General features: G+C 33.4%; 1 protein-coding gene across 1 annotated transcript in view; it reads right to left on the bottom strand.

The window, feature by feature from the left end:
• Positions 1–15129, bottom strand: part of LOC127538738 (centrosomal protein of 290 kDa-like) — an 80990-nt gene that overhangs the window by 56613 nt on the left and 9248 nt on the right. Inside the window, exons 4-8 of the mRNA XM_051962485.1 lie at positions 10910–10979; positions 10552–10598; positions 3160–3303; positions 1803–1814; positions 485–542 (exon numbers count right to left, since the gene is read on the bottom strand). Coding sequence (XP_051818445.1) covers positions 485–542; positions 1803–1814; positions 3160–3303; positions 10552–10598; positions 10910–10979 — 331 coding nt within the window. The remainder of the gene's footprint in view (positions 1–484; positions 543–1802; positions 1815–3159; positions 3304–10551; positions 10599–10909; positions 10980–15129) is intronic.

The following is a 15129-nucleotide window of genomic DNA, read 5'->3' as shown; positions in this document are numbered from 1 at the left end:
CTAGATAACTAAAGAATGCAATATTAGTTATTAAAGAAAACAAGTAAAAGATGACTGTCTACCTTAAAGACAGATTAAATAAATACTAAAAACAACAATTAAAATATTTTCAAAATTGGGAGAATTTAAGCAACTGTAACTTTTAATTTTAACTGAGTGGATAAAATGAGCTAATAACATAAGTTTGGGCATATGTTTAGCTTGTCATCATAGAAATTACCATATAATAATCTATCCATAAGTAAACATCTATTTATTATTGAGAGTTGACAGCATTATTTATTATCTCCATTTCTCACCTTATTTCTAAGTCTTTGAGAAAAGTTCAAATAAAAAAATTAAGTTTCAAATGAACAAATGCTTAGACTACATGTCTTAAAAACAATCTGAGTTCACTGAGGTACTCCTAATTATTAAGTTTGTAGGATCACCAACTATATATGTATATATATAAAATGATGTCACATTTATCTATTTATTTTACCAACCTCTCTCCTTAATTTGCTGTTTTCATTTTCTGCCTCTTCATTACGAAGAGCCAACTGGAATGATAAAAAAGGTATTTATAAAATAAACTAAAATTAAAAGTTAGAAGCAATTTCATTAGGAAAATTACAGTAGTAACCTTATCAAACTGAAATAAAATTCTCTTTTAAAAAACAATCAATTCTTACATCATGACTTCAATTCTATCTGAAATATGAATATTAAACTGAATCTTTTGGAAACCACTTAGGAAATAGGTGAAGTAAATAAAAACAAGAACTACAAAGATAGGGGGAAATATGTATGTGTACATATACTTTTTTTTTTTTTGCTAGGGAAATTAAAATGAATAACTGAAATGATTAGTTTTTAAGATCTATTTTAAGATCTACTATTATCTGCCAAATCTCAAATACTTTTTAACTCTGAATCAACATTAACTAAGGAAATAGCATTACTTAAAAGTGACATGGCTTCACTTGCAATTCTTATATCAAATTAACTGAAAGAGAAAATTGTTATATTGTGATATAATATATGTTATATTGTGATTATAATAACAGTGAATCTTATTTCTCATTTTCTAGAAGCCTCCATTATATGCGCAGAGAATAAGAAAATATTCCTACTCAACAATTCTTTTTTTCTTTCTCTCTGACCAGAGAAAGGTCCCAAGTGCTTATGTCAATGTGCTGCTATCCCAACTGGAATAATTGAATTAGCTACTAAGAGTGAAAACCTCTGGAAAGGACAAAAGCCATAAATCACTATGGTTAGTGCTGTATATATCAAAGATGCTCCCCTAACATTGTCACCCACTCTGCTTTATATAAGCAACATATCAGTTTTTACAATAATTGCAGGAGAGGCTACATTTGTGGTGCTACCAGACATAGTCACCCTAAATGAAATGAAGATATGACCAAGATATGGGCACAAAGTAGAGGAAGGAGAGTATTTTTGCAATCAGTCATGTGATTTCAACTCTCCAAAAGAATGGTAAAACACAGACTGCTTTAGGACCTAGATCAATCACAGTATAAGAGGGAAGCACAGAGCTCAACAACATCTTACACAAATATAATACTACAAGTGAGTTCTCCTTTACCATAAATAGTAAATTGGATCGTTAATGATCATCAGTAAAACCGCATATCCTTTAGTCACTTACATAGTAAAATAAAATGCTTTACAAATATGGTCTCAATTCGCAGACGAAGAAATTAAAACTGTTTATAGCCATATGAAAATATGCTCCAAATCATTATTAATCAGAGAAATGCAAATTAAGACAACTCTGAGATACCACTACGCACCTGTCGGATTGGCTAGAATGACAGGGAAAGACAATGCGGAATGTTGGAGGGGATGTGGGAAAACAGGGACACTGATACATTGTTGATGGAATTGTGAACACATCCAACCATTCTGGAGAGAAATTTGGAACTATGCTCAAAAAGTTATCAAACTGTGCATACCCTTTGATCCAGCAGTGTTTCTAGTGGGCTTATACCCCAAAGAGATACTAAAGAAGGGAAAGGGACCTGTATGTGCCAAAATGTTTGTGACAGCCCTGTTTGTAATGGCTACAAGCTGGAAAATGAATGGATGCCCATCAATTGGAGAATGGTTGAAAAAATTGTGGTACATGAACGTTATGGAATATTATTGTTCTGTAAGAAATGACCAGCAGGATGAATACAGAGAGGACTGGTAAGACTTACATGAACTGATGCTAAGTGAAATGAGCAGAACCAGAAGACCATTATATACCTCAACAGCGATACTGTTTGAGGATGTATTCTGATGGAAGTAGATCTCTTCGATAAAGAGAGCTAATTCAATTTCAATTGATCAAGGATGGACAGAAGCAGCTACACCCAAAGAAAGAAGACGGGGAAATGAATATAAACTGCTTGCATTTTTGTTTTTCTTCCTGGGTTATTTTTACCTTTTGAATCCAATTCTCCCTGTGCAAGAAGAGAACTGTTCAGTTCTGCACACATATATTGTATCTAGGATATACTGTAACCTATTTCACATGTAAAGGACTGCTTGCCATCTGGGGGAGGGGGTGGAAGGAGGGAGGGGAAAAATCGGAACAGAAGTGAGTGCAAGGGATAATGTTGTAATTTTTTTACAACATTACAACCCCTGGCATGGCTTCTATCAATAAAAAGTTTAAAAAAAAAAAAAAAAAAAAAAAAACATGGTCTCATTGTTATCTCTATAAAATTCCAGGGGACACCAGGCTCCCAATCTTACGAAGGAAGACAATGAGGCAGTTGACTAAAAGGCTTGCTTAAGAGTCCTATAGCTAGCAAAGTTCTGAAGCAGAATCAGGAACTCAGGTATTCCCAATGCCAAGACTGTCCTTTATATATTTTTATATAATTCCCAATATGTTTATTTTTAAAATAACAATTTTATACATTGATTAACTCCACTTGAACAGATAAGGAAACCAAGTTTCAGAAATATTATGTGACAGCCCAAGGTTAAAGAGCTACTGCCAGTGTAAGAATTCAAATTCAGATCTTCTGACTCCAAAATCAGTTTTCTTTGTACACATGCCTGTCTCTCAAGGGAAACATCATCAAAATATCCTATATAAATGCCAAGGAAAGTCAGACTTCAGAGAAATATAAAGAATGTGAATGAAAGGCTCCTTACTTGTTCGTTGACTTTTTTCTCTTTTTCCATTTCTTTTTCCATATCCTCTAATTCTCTGTCTTTCTGCTCCAGTTGTTTTTCTAGCTCACGAATTTCATCTCGTAAAAACCGTGTATCCCGACCTCCTGCAGACTGCTGTGCCATCTTAAAACAAAATAAAAATGTATTTGACAAAATACAATTCTCTTGAAAATGTATAGCCAAATATAATGACAAATCAGATTTTATTTGATCAATCAAAAGAATTTCAAAATCTGAAATTATAGAAATTAAGAAAAAAAGTCATTTAAAATTTTCACCTATTTTAGTGACTATACTTAAACTCCTATTAATTTAGCAGACTTTTTTATAATTTTTAAATAGTAGTATATTTTTCCAAATACAAAAAGATAGTTTTCAATTTTTATCTTTAAAAAACCTTGCATTACAAAATTTTCTTCCTCTTCTCCCTCTATCTCCTCCCCAAGGCAGATATAGGTTAAACATGTGCAATTCCTTTAAACATATTTCATATTTGTCATGTTGCACAAGAAAAAAAATCACACTAAAAGTAAAAAAAAAACCACAAGAAAGGGAAAATAAACCAAGCAAACAAGCAACAGTCATCACAACAAAAGGTGAAAATACTATGAAGATGAAAATATGATGCTTTGATTTGATTTGATGAGGTTTTCTCTAAGATTCTTCCTCTAGATGTGGATGGCACTTTCCATCACAAGTCTATTGGAATTAGCAAAATTCTTTAATGGCTCTAAATAAAGTCTTTGCTTAAAAGCTACTGTTTTTTCTCATTTTTTAATTACTATAGCTTTTTATTTACAAGATATATGCATAGGCAATTTTTCAGCATTGACAGTTGCAAATCAGTTTGTTCCAACTTTTTCTCTCCTTCCCCCCACCCCTTCTCCCAGATAACAGATTGACCAATACATGTTAAATATGTTAAAGTATAAGTTAAATACAATATATGTATACATGACCAAACAGTTATTTTGCTGTATAAAAAGAGTCGGACTTTGAAATAGTGTACTATTTCACTAGCATACTAGTGAAATAGCTTGTGAAGGAAATAAAAGATGCAGGCAGACAAAAATAGAGGGATTAGGAATTCTAAGTAGTGATTCATAGTCATCCCCAGAATTCTTTCCCTGGGTTCAGTTCATTACTGCTCTATTGGAACTGATTTGGTTTATCTCATTGTTAAAGAGGGTCACATCCATCAGAATTGATCAGCATATAGTATTGTTGTTGAAGTATATAATGATCTTCTGGTCCTGCTCATTTCATTCAGCATCAGTTCATGTAAGTCTCTCCAGGCCTTTCTGAAATCATCTTGCTGGTCATTTCTTACAGAACAATAATATTCCACAATATTCATATACCACAATGTATTCAGCCATTCTCCAATTGATGGTCATCTACTCAGTTTCCAGTTTCTGGCCACTACAAAGAGGGCTGCCACAAACATTCTTGCACATACAGGTCCCTTTCCCTTCTTTAAAATCTCCCTTCTTTAAAGCCCAGTAGTAACACTGCTGAGTCAAAGGGTATGCACAGTTTGATAGCTTTTTGAGCACAGTTCCAAATTGCTCTCCAGAATGGCTGGATGCGTTCACAATTTCACCAACAATATATCTGTGTCCCAGTTTTCCCACATCCCCTCCAATATTTCGCATTATCTTTCCCTGTCATTCTAGCCAATCTGACAGATGTGTAGTGGCATCTCAGAGTTGTTTTAATTTGCATTTCTCTGATTAATAATGACTTGGAACATCTTTTCATACAGCTAGAAATAATTTCAATTTCTTCGTTTGAGAATTGTCTGTTCATATTCTTTGACCATTTATCAATTGGAGAATGGCTTGATTTCTTTTAAATTAGAGTCAACTCTATATATATTTTGGAAATGAGACCTTTATCAGAATCTTTGACTATAAAAATGTTTTCTCAGTTTATTGCTTCCTTTCTAATTTTGTCTGCATTAGTTTTGTTTGTACAAAAAATTTTCAATTTGATATAATCAAAATTTTCTATTTTGTGGTCAATAGTGATCTCTAGTTCTTCTTTGGTCATAAATTCCTTCCGCTTCCACAGGTCTGAGAGGTAAACTATCCCTATGCTCTTCCAATTTATTTATAATCTCATTTTTTATTCCTAGGTCATGAACCCATTTTGACCTTATCTTGGTGTACGGTGTTAAGTGTGGGTCAATGCATAGTTTCAGCCATACAAATTTCCAATTTTCCCAGAAATTTTTGTCAAACAGTTGGGTTCTTATCCCAAAAGTTGGGGTCTTTGGGTTTGTCAAACACTTGATTATTAAAGTTATTGGCTGTTTTGTCCTTTGAACCTAACCTATTCCACAGTTCAATTAGTCTATTTCTTAGCCAATGCCAAATGGTTTTGGTAACTGCTGCTTTATAATATAATTTTAGATGTGGTACAGCTAAGCCACCTTCATTTGATTTTTTTTTTCATTAATTTCCTTGAAATTCTTGACTTTTTGCTTTTCCATATGAACTTTGTTGTTATTTTTTCTAGGTCAATAAAATAGTTTTTTGGTAGTCTGACTGGTATAGCGCTAAATAAATAGAATAGTTTAGGTAGTATTGACATCTTCATTATATTTGCTCGCCCATTCCAAGAATATTTAATATTTTTCCAATTGATTAGATCTGACTTTATTTGTGGGGAAAGTGTTTTGTAGTTTTGCTCATATAATTTCTGATTTTCCCTTGGTTGATAGATTCCTAAATATTTTATGCTATCAGTAGTTGCTTTAAATGGAATTTCTCTTTGTAACTAACTGTTGGGTTTTGTTAGTGATATATAAAAATGCTGATGACTTATGTGGGTTTAATTTGCATCCTGCAACTTTGCTAAAGGTGTGGATTGTTTCTAATAGCTTTTTAGTAGAATCTCTGGAGTTCTCTAAGTATATCATCATATCATCAGCAAAGAGTGACTATTTGATTTCCTCATTACTCTAATTTCTTAAATTTCCTTCTCAGCTCTTATTGCCAAAGCTAGCATTTTTAATACAATCTTGAATAGTAATGGTGATAGTGGGCAACCTTGTTTCACTCCTGATCTTATTGGAAATGGCTCAAGTTTATCCCTATTACATATGATGCTTACTGATGGTTTTAAATAGATACTACAAATTATTTTAAGGAAAAGATCATTTATTCCTATACTCTCAAGTGTTTTTAATAGGAATGGATGTTGGATTTTATCAAATGCTTTTTCTGAATGTATTGAGATGATCATATGGTTTTTGTTAATTGGTTATTAATATGGTCAATTATATTAATCATTTTTCTAATACTGAACCAGCCCTACATTCCTGGTATAAATCCTACTTGGTCATGTTGTATTATCCTAGGGATGATTTTCTGTAGTTTTTTTGCTAATATCTTATTTAAGATTTTAGCATCAATATTCATTAGGGAGACTGGTCTATAATTTTATTTCCGTTTTCAACCTACCTGGTTTAAGTATCAGTATCATGTCTGTGTCATAAAAGGAATTATGTAGGACTCTTTCATTCCCTATTTTTTCAAATAGTTTATATAGCATTGTGGCTAATTGTTCTTTAAATGTTTGGTAGTATTCACATGTAAATCCATCTGGTCCTGGGGATTTTTCCTTAGGGAGTTGATTAATACTTGTTGTATCTCTTTTTCTGAGATGGGACTATTTAAGCAATTTACTTCCTCCTCTGTTAATCTGGGAAACCTATATTTTTAGAGGTAGTCATCCATTTCATTTAGGTTATCAAATTTATTGGCATAAAGTTGGGCAAAGTAACTCCTTATTATTGCTCTAATTTCTTCTTCATTGGTGGAAAGTTCCCCCTTTTAATTTTTAAGACTAACAATTTGATTTTCCTCTTTCCTTTTTCTAATCAGATTTATTAAAGGTTTATCTATTTTATTGTTTTTTTCATATAATCAACTCTTAGTTTTATTTATTAATTCAATAGGTTTTTTACTTTTGATATTATGAATTTCTCCTTTTAATTTTAGAATTTCAAGTTTATTATTTGATTGGGGGGTTTTAATTTGGTCTTTTTCTAGTTTTTTAAGTTGCAAGCCCAATTCATTGATCTTGTCTTTCTCTATTTTATTCAAGTAAGCCTCCAAAGATATAAAATTTCCCCTTATTACTGCTTTGGCTGCATCCCACAAATTTTGGTATGATGTCTCATCATTGTCATTATCTTGAGTGAAGTTATTATGTCTATAATTTGCTGTTTCATCTAATCATTCTTTAAGATGAGATTATTTAGTTTCCAATTATTTTTGGTCTATTTGCCCCTAACTTTTTGTTGAATGTAATTTTTATTGCATCGTGATCTGAAAAGAAAGCATTTACTATTTCTGCCGTCCTGCATTTAATTTTGAGGTCTTTATGTCCTAATATATGGTCAATTTTTGTGTAGGTTCCATAAACTGCTGATAAAAAAGTATACTCCTGTCACCATTCAGTTTTCTCCAAAGAGCTATCATGTCTAATTTTTCTAATATTCTATTTACCTCTTTAATTTCCTTCTTGTTTTGTAGTTTGATTTATCTAATTCTGAGATTGCAAGATTGAGATCTCCCACTATTATAGTTTTGCTGTCTATTTCTTCTTACAACTCTCTTAACTTCTCCCTTAGGAAGTTAGATGCTATACTACTTGGTGCATATATGTTTAGTATTGGTACTGCTTCATTGTCTATAATACCCTTTAGCAAGATATAGTTTCCTTCCTTATCTCTTTTAATTAGATCAATTTTTGCTTTTGCTTGATCTGAGATAAGGATATCTACCCCTGTTTTTTTTTTTTTTTTTTACTTCACTTGAAGCATAATAGATTCTGCTCCAGCCTTTTACCTTTACTCTGTATGTATCTCCCTGCTTTAAATGTGTTTCCTGTAAACAACATATTGTAGGGTTCTGACTTTTGATCCAGTCTTCTATCCACCTCTGCTTTATGAGAGTTCATCCCATTCACATTTACAGTTAAAATTACTAATTCTGTATTTCCTGCCATCATAATATCTCCAGATTATGCTTTTCTTTTTCTTGCCCCCACTTACTTCCTTCGCTAGTATTAAACTTATGGGCCCCACTTACATCATGCAGCTGTTCCTCTTTAGGATTCCTCCCTCCTCCCTCTGAATCCCTTCCCCTTTCTTGTACCCTATTTTTCCTTTTCCCTTTTCCTCTTTCACTTTTTAATGAGGTGAAAGATTTTCTGTAAAAAAAATACGTCAATTATTTTCTCTTTGAGCCAACTCTGATGAGAGTAAGATTCACACAATGTTCCTCCCCCATTCTAAGTTCCCTCAGATATGATAGGTTTCCTTTGCCTCATTGTGGGATGTAGTTTCTCTCTTTTTATCTCCCCTTTTCCCTTTTTCTGACACTATTCCCTTTGTATTTCTATTTCCTTTTTTTATGTTATATCTGTAAAATCAAATTATATAATGTGGTCTTTATGTATATCCACAACAGAAATACAGTTCTCAAGAGTTCCTTTTACCTTTTTCTGCTTCTCTTGAGTTCTATGATTGGAGATCAAATTTTTTGTTTAGATTTGGTTTTTTTTCTTAGAAACAAATAGAATTCCTGTGTTTCATTAAATGTCCATCTTCTTCCATGGAAGAAAATGCTCAGCTTACCCGGGTAGTTTATTCCTGACTGCATTCCAAGTTCTTTCGCCTTTCGGAATATTAGATTCCAGACCCTTCGATCCTTTAATATTGAGGCAGCCAGCTCTTGAGTGATCCTTATTCTGGCACCTCAGTATTTGAATTGTTTTTTCCTGGCTGTTTGTAATATTTTTCCCTTTGTTTGATAGTGCTGAAATTTGGCCACAATATTCCTTGGAATTTTTATTTTAGGGTCTTTTTCAGAAGGTGTTTGATGAATTCTTTCAATGCCTATTTTAACTTCTGATTTTATTACATCTGTACAGTTCTCTTTGATGATTTCCTGTAAAACAGTATGTAGGCTCTTTTTTTCATCATAATTTTCAGGAAGGCCAATGATCTCTCTTAGCTATATTTTCCAGGTCTATTGTTTTTCCAAGTAAATATTTAACATTTTTCCCTAATCTTTCATTTTTTTGGTTTTGCTTGACCAATTCTTGATGTCTCAATGAATCAGTCATTTCTATTTGTTCAAGTTCTGATTTTAAGTGAGTTATTTTCTTCATTAGCTTTTTTTACTTTTTTTTTCTATATGTACAATTGAGTTTTTAAATGAATTGTTTTGCTCTATAGAATTTTTTTTCCATTTCACTAATTTTTTTTTAGTGAGTTATTTTCTTTTTCCAATTCACAAATCCTACTTTCTTGGGAGTTCTTTACCTTTTCCAATTCACAAATTCTGTTTCCCTGCCCACTTCTTGGGAGTTTTTTACTTTTTCCAATTTACATTTCAGGAAGTTGTTGCTCTTTTGCATAGCTTCTCTTTTCCTTCTCCATTTTTCTTCTAGTTCTCCTTTAAGATTTTTAATAGTCTCTTCTAGAAGAGCCTTTTGTATTGGGGACCAATAATTGTCTGGAGATTGTCTGCTATTAGTCTCCTCAGGGTTAAAAACCTGATCTTTTTCTGTAAAGAAGCAATCAATTGTCCTTTTGATTTTTTTACTAATTTCTTAAAAAGCCTGTAGGGTCTGCCTTCAGGGCCAGGAGGTTACCAGCTTCCTCTGCAGAAGACATAGGTGTATGGACAGGTAGCTGTCCTGCCAACTGGCTACAAAGAGCAGCAAGGTTTGGGAGTGCTTTGGAAAAGAGTTCCCCCCCATCACCAAGTAACTCAGGCCTGCACAGCTGAGCTGTGGAAGTGCCCTGCAAAGAACCCTGCTATTCCTGGTTAATGACTGCGCTGGGGCTAGAAGCTGAGCAGTGAAAGTGTCACTACTCCAAGTCAAAACCTGAAGTGGGGCTGTGGATATTAGTGAAAGCCACTGTTTTTCAAACTGCTTCATGAAACAATCCAAATAATAATTATAAAGAAAAGAAGTAATAATGGCAAATTTTTATGCTTTACAATATGCATCTCTCAGTAACAATTTTGAAGAGAAATGAAAAATCACCATATTGGTCAAACCTAATTACAGGTTTCAAAGAATGATTCTTAGTGATTTTGAATCAATCACTAAAAGTGTTGTGATCTAGAATCAATCACTATAAGTATTGTATTTGTGTTCAATCTTGCTCACATAACTGTAGATGCTTACACAATTTTGATTAATAATGAAGGTTCTTTCTCAAAAGAAACTGATTTTGCTAAATATGAATGCAATAAGATTTATGAAACTTTCCAATCAAGAATAACAAATTTCATATTACTGATAAAGATATGACTAACATAATTGCATGGTAGACATACATACCTCAAGCTCATTTTCCAGTTTCATAACTTTAGTTTTTAATTGATTTTCTGTTGAAAGAAACCAGAACAAATATTTAACTTTACTGAATTTACTAAGAAATACATTTTAAAATCTATTTCTCTGTCCCCAGAAAAATACGTTTTTTTTTCCCCTCAATCATATGAAAATTATCATAAAAGTTGCTAGTATGAGTTAGCAACATAGTAGGCACTCAACCATAATGCTCAGTCACATTGCATGTGCACATTTTCTGACCTGAATTAAGCCAATTCGTTGTGGACTCTGGGAAATCAATTTCTCCCTCATTATTCAAAGACGCATTATTTATTTTAAACTTTTTTTTTTACCAGGTACTTACCAAATTTGGCCTGTTCTTCTCCAGCTTTTTCTACTTCTTCTAAAGCTAACTCCGCCTCTTGGGCTTTCATCTAAACATAATAAAAAGAATGTAACGTGATTTGTTATCCACATTAGAAGGAATGGTTGGGATTCTCTTTGACATTTTACTCTACACATCACTCTTTGCTGATGATATGATGGTATACTTAGAGAACCCCAGAGACTCTACTAAAAAGTTATTAGAAACAATCCACACCTTTAGCAAAATTGCAGGATAGAAAATAAACCCACATAAGTCATCAGTATTCTTATACATCACTAACAAAACCCAACAGTTAGAGTTACAAAGAGAAATTCCATTTAAAGTAACTACTGATTGTATAAAATATTTAGGAATCTATCTGCCAAGGGAAAATCAGAAACTTTATGAGCAAAACTACAAAACACTTTCCACACAAATTAAGTCTGATCTGACCAACTGGAAAAATATTAAATGCTCTTGAATCAGGGGAGCAAATATAATAAAGACAACCATACTACCTAAACTAATCTATTTATTTAGCGCTATACCAATCAGACTCCCAAAAAACTATTTTGATGACCTAGAAAAAATAACAACAAAGTTCATATGGAAAAACAAAAGATCAAGAATTTCAAGGGAATTAATGAAAAAAAAAATCAAATGAAGGTGGCCTAGCTGTGCCAGATTTAAAATTATATTATAAAGCCGCAGTTACTAAAACCATCTGATATTGGCTAAGAAATAAACTAGTTGATCAATGGAATAGGTTAGGTTCAAAGGACAAAACAGCCAACAACTTTAATAATCTAGTGTTTGACAAACCCAAAGACCCCAGTTTTTGGGATGAGAACGCAGTATTTGACAAAAATTTCTGGGAAAATTGGAAATTAGTATGGCAGAAACTAGGCATTGACCCACACTTAACACCGTACACCAACACTAGGCATAAAGAATGAGATTATAAATAAATTGGAAGAGCATAGGATAGTTTACCTCTCAGACCTGTAGAAGAGGGAGGAATTTGTGACCAAAGAAGAACTAGAGATCACTATTGACCACAAAATAGAAAATTTTGATTATATCAAATTGAAAAGTTTTTGTACAAACAAAACAAATGTAGACAAGATTAGAAGGGAAACAATAAACTGGGAAAACATTTTTACAGTAAAAGGTTCTGATAAAAGCCTCATTTCCAAAATATATAGAGAACTAACTCTTATAAGAAATCAAGCTATTCTCCAATTGATAAATGGTCAAAGGATATGAACAGACAATTCTCAGAAGAAGAAATTAAAACTATTTATAGCCATATGAAAATATGCTCCAAATCATTATTAATCAGAGAAATGCAAATTAAGACAACTCTGAGATACCACTACACACCTGTCAGATTGGCTAGAATGACAGGGAAAGACAATACGGAATGTTGGAGGGGATGTGGGAAAACAGGGACACTGATACATTATCGATGGAATTGTGAACACATCCAGCCATTCTGGAGAGCAATTTGGAACTATGCTCAAAAAGTTATCAAACTGTGCATACCCTTTGATGCAGCAGTGTTTCTAGTGGGCTTATACCCCAAAGAGATACTAAAGAAGGGAAAGGAACCTGTATGTGCCAAAATGTTTGTGACAGCCCTCTTTGTAGTGGCTAGAAGCTAGAAAATGAATGGATGCCCATCAATTGGAGAATGGTTGGGTAAATTGTGCTATATGAATGTTATGGAGTATTATTGTTCTGTAAGAAATGACCAGCAGGATGAATACAGAGACTTGTATCCTTGGAAAGACTTACATGAACAGATGCTAAGTGAAATGAGCAGAACCAGGAGATCATTATATACCTCAACAATGATACTGTTTGAGGATGTATTCTGATGGAAGTGGATCTCTTCGATAAAAAGAGCTAATTCAGTTTCAATTGATCAAGGATGGATAGAAGCAGCTACACTCAAAGAAAGAACACTGGGAAATGAATATTAACTGCTTGCATTTTTGTTTTTCTTCCTGGGTTATTTATACCTTCTGAATCCAATTCTCCCTGTGCAACAAGAGAACTGTTCGGTTCTGCACACATACATTGTATCTAGTATATACTGTAACCTACTTAACATATAAAGGACTGCCTCCCATCTGGAGGAAGGAGTAGAGGGAAGGAGGGAAAAATCGGAACAGAAGTGAATGCAAGGGATAATGCTGTAAAAAATTACCCTGGCATGGGTTCTGTCAATAAAAAGTTTTTAAAAAAAATTTAAAAAAAAAAAAAAAAGACATTTTACTCTACACCCATAAATGATAAGTAACTACACAGCTGCAGAGATAATTTCTTTGGGATACTGTTTAAATCCACCATGCCCAACATATATTGTATCTAGGATATACTGCAACATATCTAACATATATAGGACTACTTGCCATCTGGGGAAGGGGGTGGAGGGAGTGAGGGGAAAAATCGGAACAGAAGCGAGTACAAGGGATAATGTTGTAAAAAAAAATTACCCTGGCATGGATTCTGTCAATATAAAGTTATTATAAAATAAAAGAAAAGAAAAAAAAAAGATATATCATATAAAAAAAAAAAATCCACCATGCCCCCTTTTCTTTTCACAATACTACATCTTCTACAAGCCTCAACATTTCCAGCCAGGTCACTGCAGGAGCCTCCGAACATGACGATCTGCCTCCTGTCAGAGTCCTTTCATCCTGATCTAGATACATGTACTGGGATATGCTAATATTTCACAATGATTTTCTGCCTTTCTGACATCTGAGGGACTTACATGACAAAAAAAGAATTTGAGCAAAAGGAAACTTTTCCAGGCAGGTTGATGAGGTTGGGAAGATACCTCTCAGTTTAAGGACCAAGCAGGCTTTTCCTAAGCTCTTACCAGGGTAAAATGTAAATGATGACATTCAGGAAGCAAACTTCCATTGAAATTTTATGTGAATTTGCCTCCAAATGTTGGAGAAAGCTGAGAAACAGTTTACAGGCACTCTCACAACATTACTGAATATTTCTGACAGACCTTACTAAGATGAAAGTAAGAAGATTATAGAGAAGACACATCTATGTCACAATAGGCCATATTTGAATACCTTTTTCTTCTTGCCAGGCCTGGGGCCAAAGGCCAGGACAGACTTCATCAGCTTTTTGTTTGGCAGGTGGCCAAAAGACTATAACTAAGCCTCCTCTACAGTAAAGTATAACTCTTCGCTCTTCTGCACACTCCAACATTCTCAATCAATCAACAAACACCTATTTATCACCTACTATTTACAATGCACTGAGTTAAAGATTAAGGATATAAAGGATACCAACAACAGCCCCTACTTTCAGGAAGCTGACATTTTAAGAAACAGCCAAGCCAACAATTTAAGTGTAAACAATATCTATAAGTAGGTAGACTTATTAATAAATCTGTCAATCTGTCCATTTAGACATGGTAAATGGGAGTTAATCTCTGAGTGAAGGGACCAGCAGTGAGGGAGTAGAGGAAAGACCTTTTGCAGAAGACAGGTTTTGAGCTAGGTCTCAAAAGAAGCCAAAGTACCCAAATGGCAGAAGTGGGGGGAGAGGGAGGGAGGAAATGGAGGACAAGTAATATTCCAATTATGGAGAATAGTCAGTGAAAAGACATGGGAGTAGTAGCAAGAATACCAGTATTGCTGACTTAGCTCATATACAAAAAAGTAGAGCATAAGAAAACTGATGACAGAGAGAGCAACTTAGTTAGGAAGCATTTTAAAATAAAATTAGAAAATTTTAATATTTCTCCTTTATTCTCATCTTCTTTGGATCTCAGTGCTGTTAAATCATAAACACGACTCCTGGGAATTACAGATTTATGATGTAATCTTTCCCATCTGTAGAAATGTATTTAGGATTTGTACCAGAAATTAATTATCCATTCATAGAAGTTATTATGAGTTTAAGTGAGCAAACTATTGCAATGGATATTATCTTAGTAGCAATCCTTAAATTCTTTGAAAAGAGGTGTGTGTGTGTATGTGTGTGTGTGCATGAGAAAGAGAAAAAGAGAGAAGGTAATGACTTCCTAATTAAAGCCATCTTGTAAATTAAGGTAATTATTCCACAATAATAGATGACATTTACATACAATTTGAAATATTACAACATGCTTTAAAAATATGGTATTATTTGATCCTCTCAACAACCTTATGAGATAGGCCTTTTAAGCTTTGAAATACAAACTG

This window comes from Antechinus flavipes, chromosome 5 (assembly GCF_016432865.1).
Source record: "Antechinus flavipes isolate AdamAnt ecotype Samford, QLD, Australia chromosome 5, AdamAnt_v2, whole genome shotgun sequence".
NCBI classification, from domain to species: Eukaryota; Metazoa; Chordata; class Mammalia; order Dasyuromorphia; family Dasyuridae; genus Antechinus; species Antechinus flavipes.
This window is presented reverse-complemented; position numbering and strand designations above follow the sequence as displayed.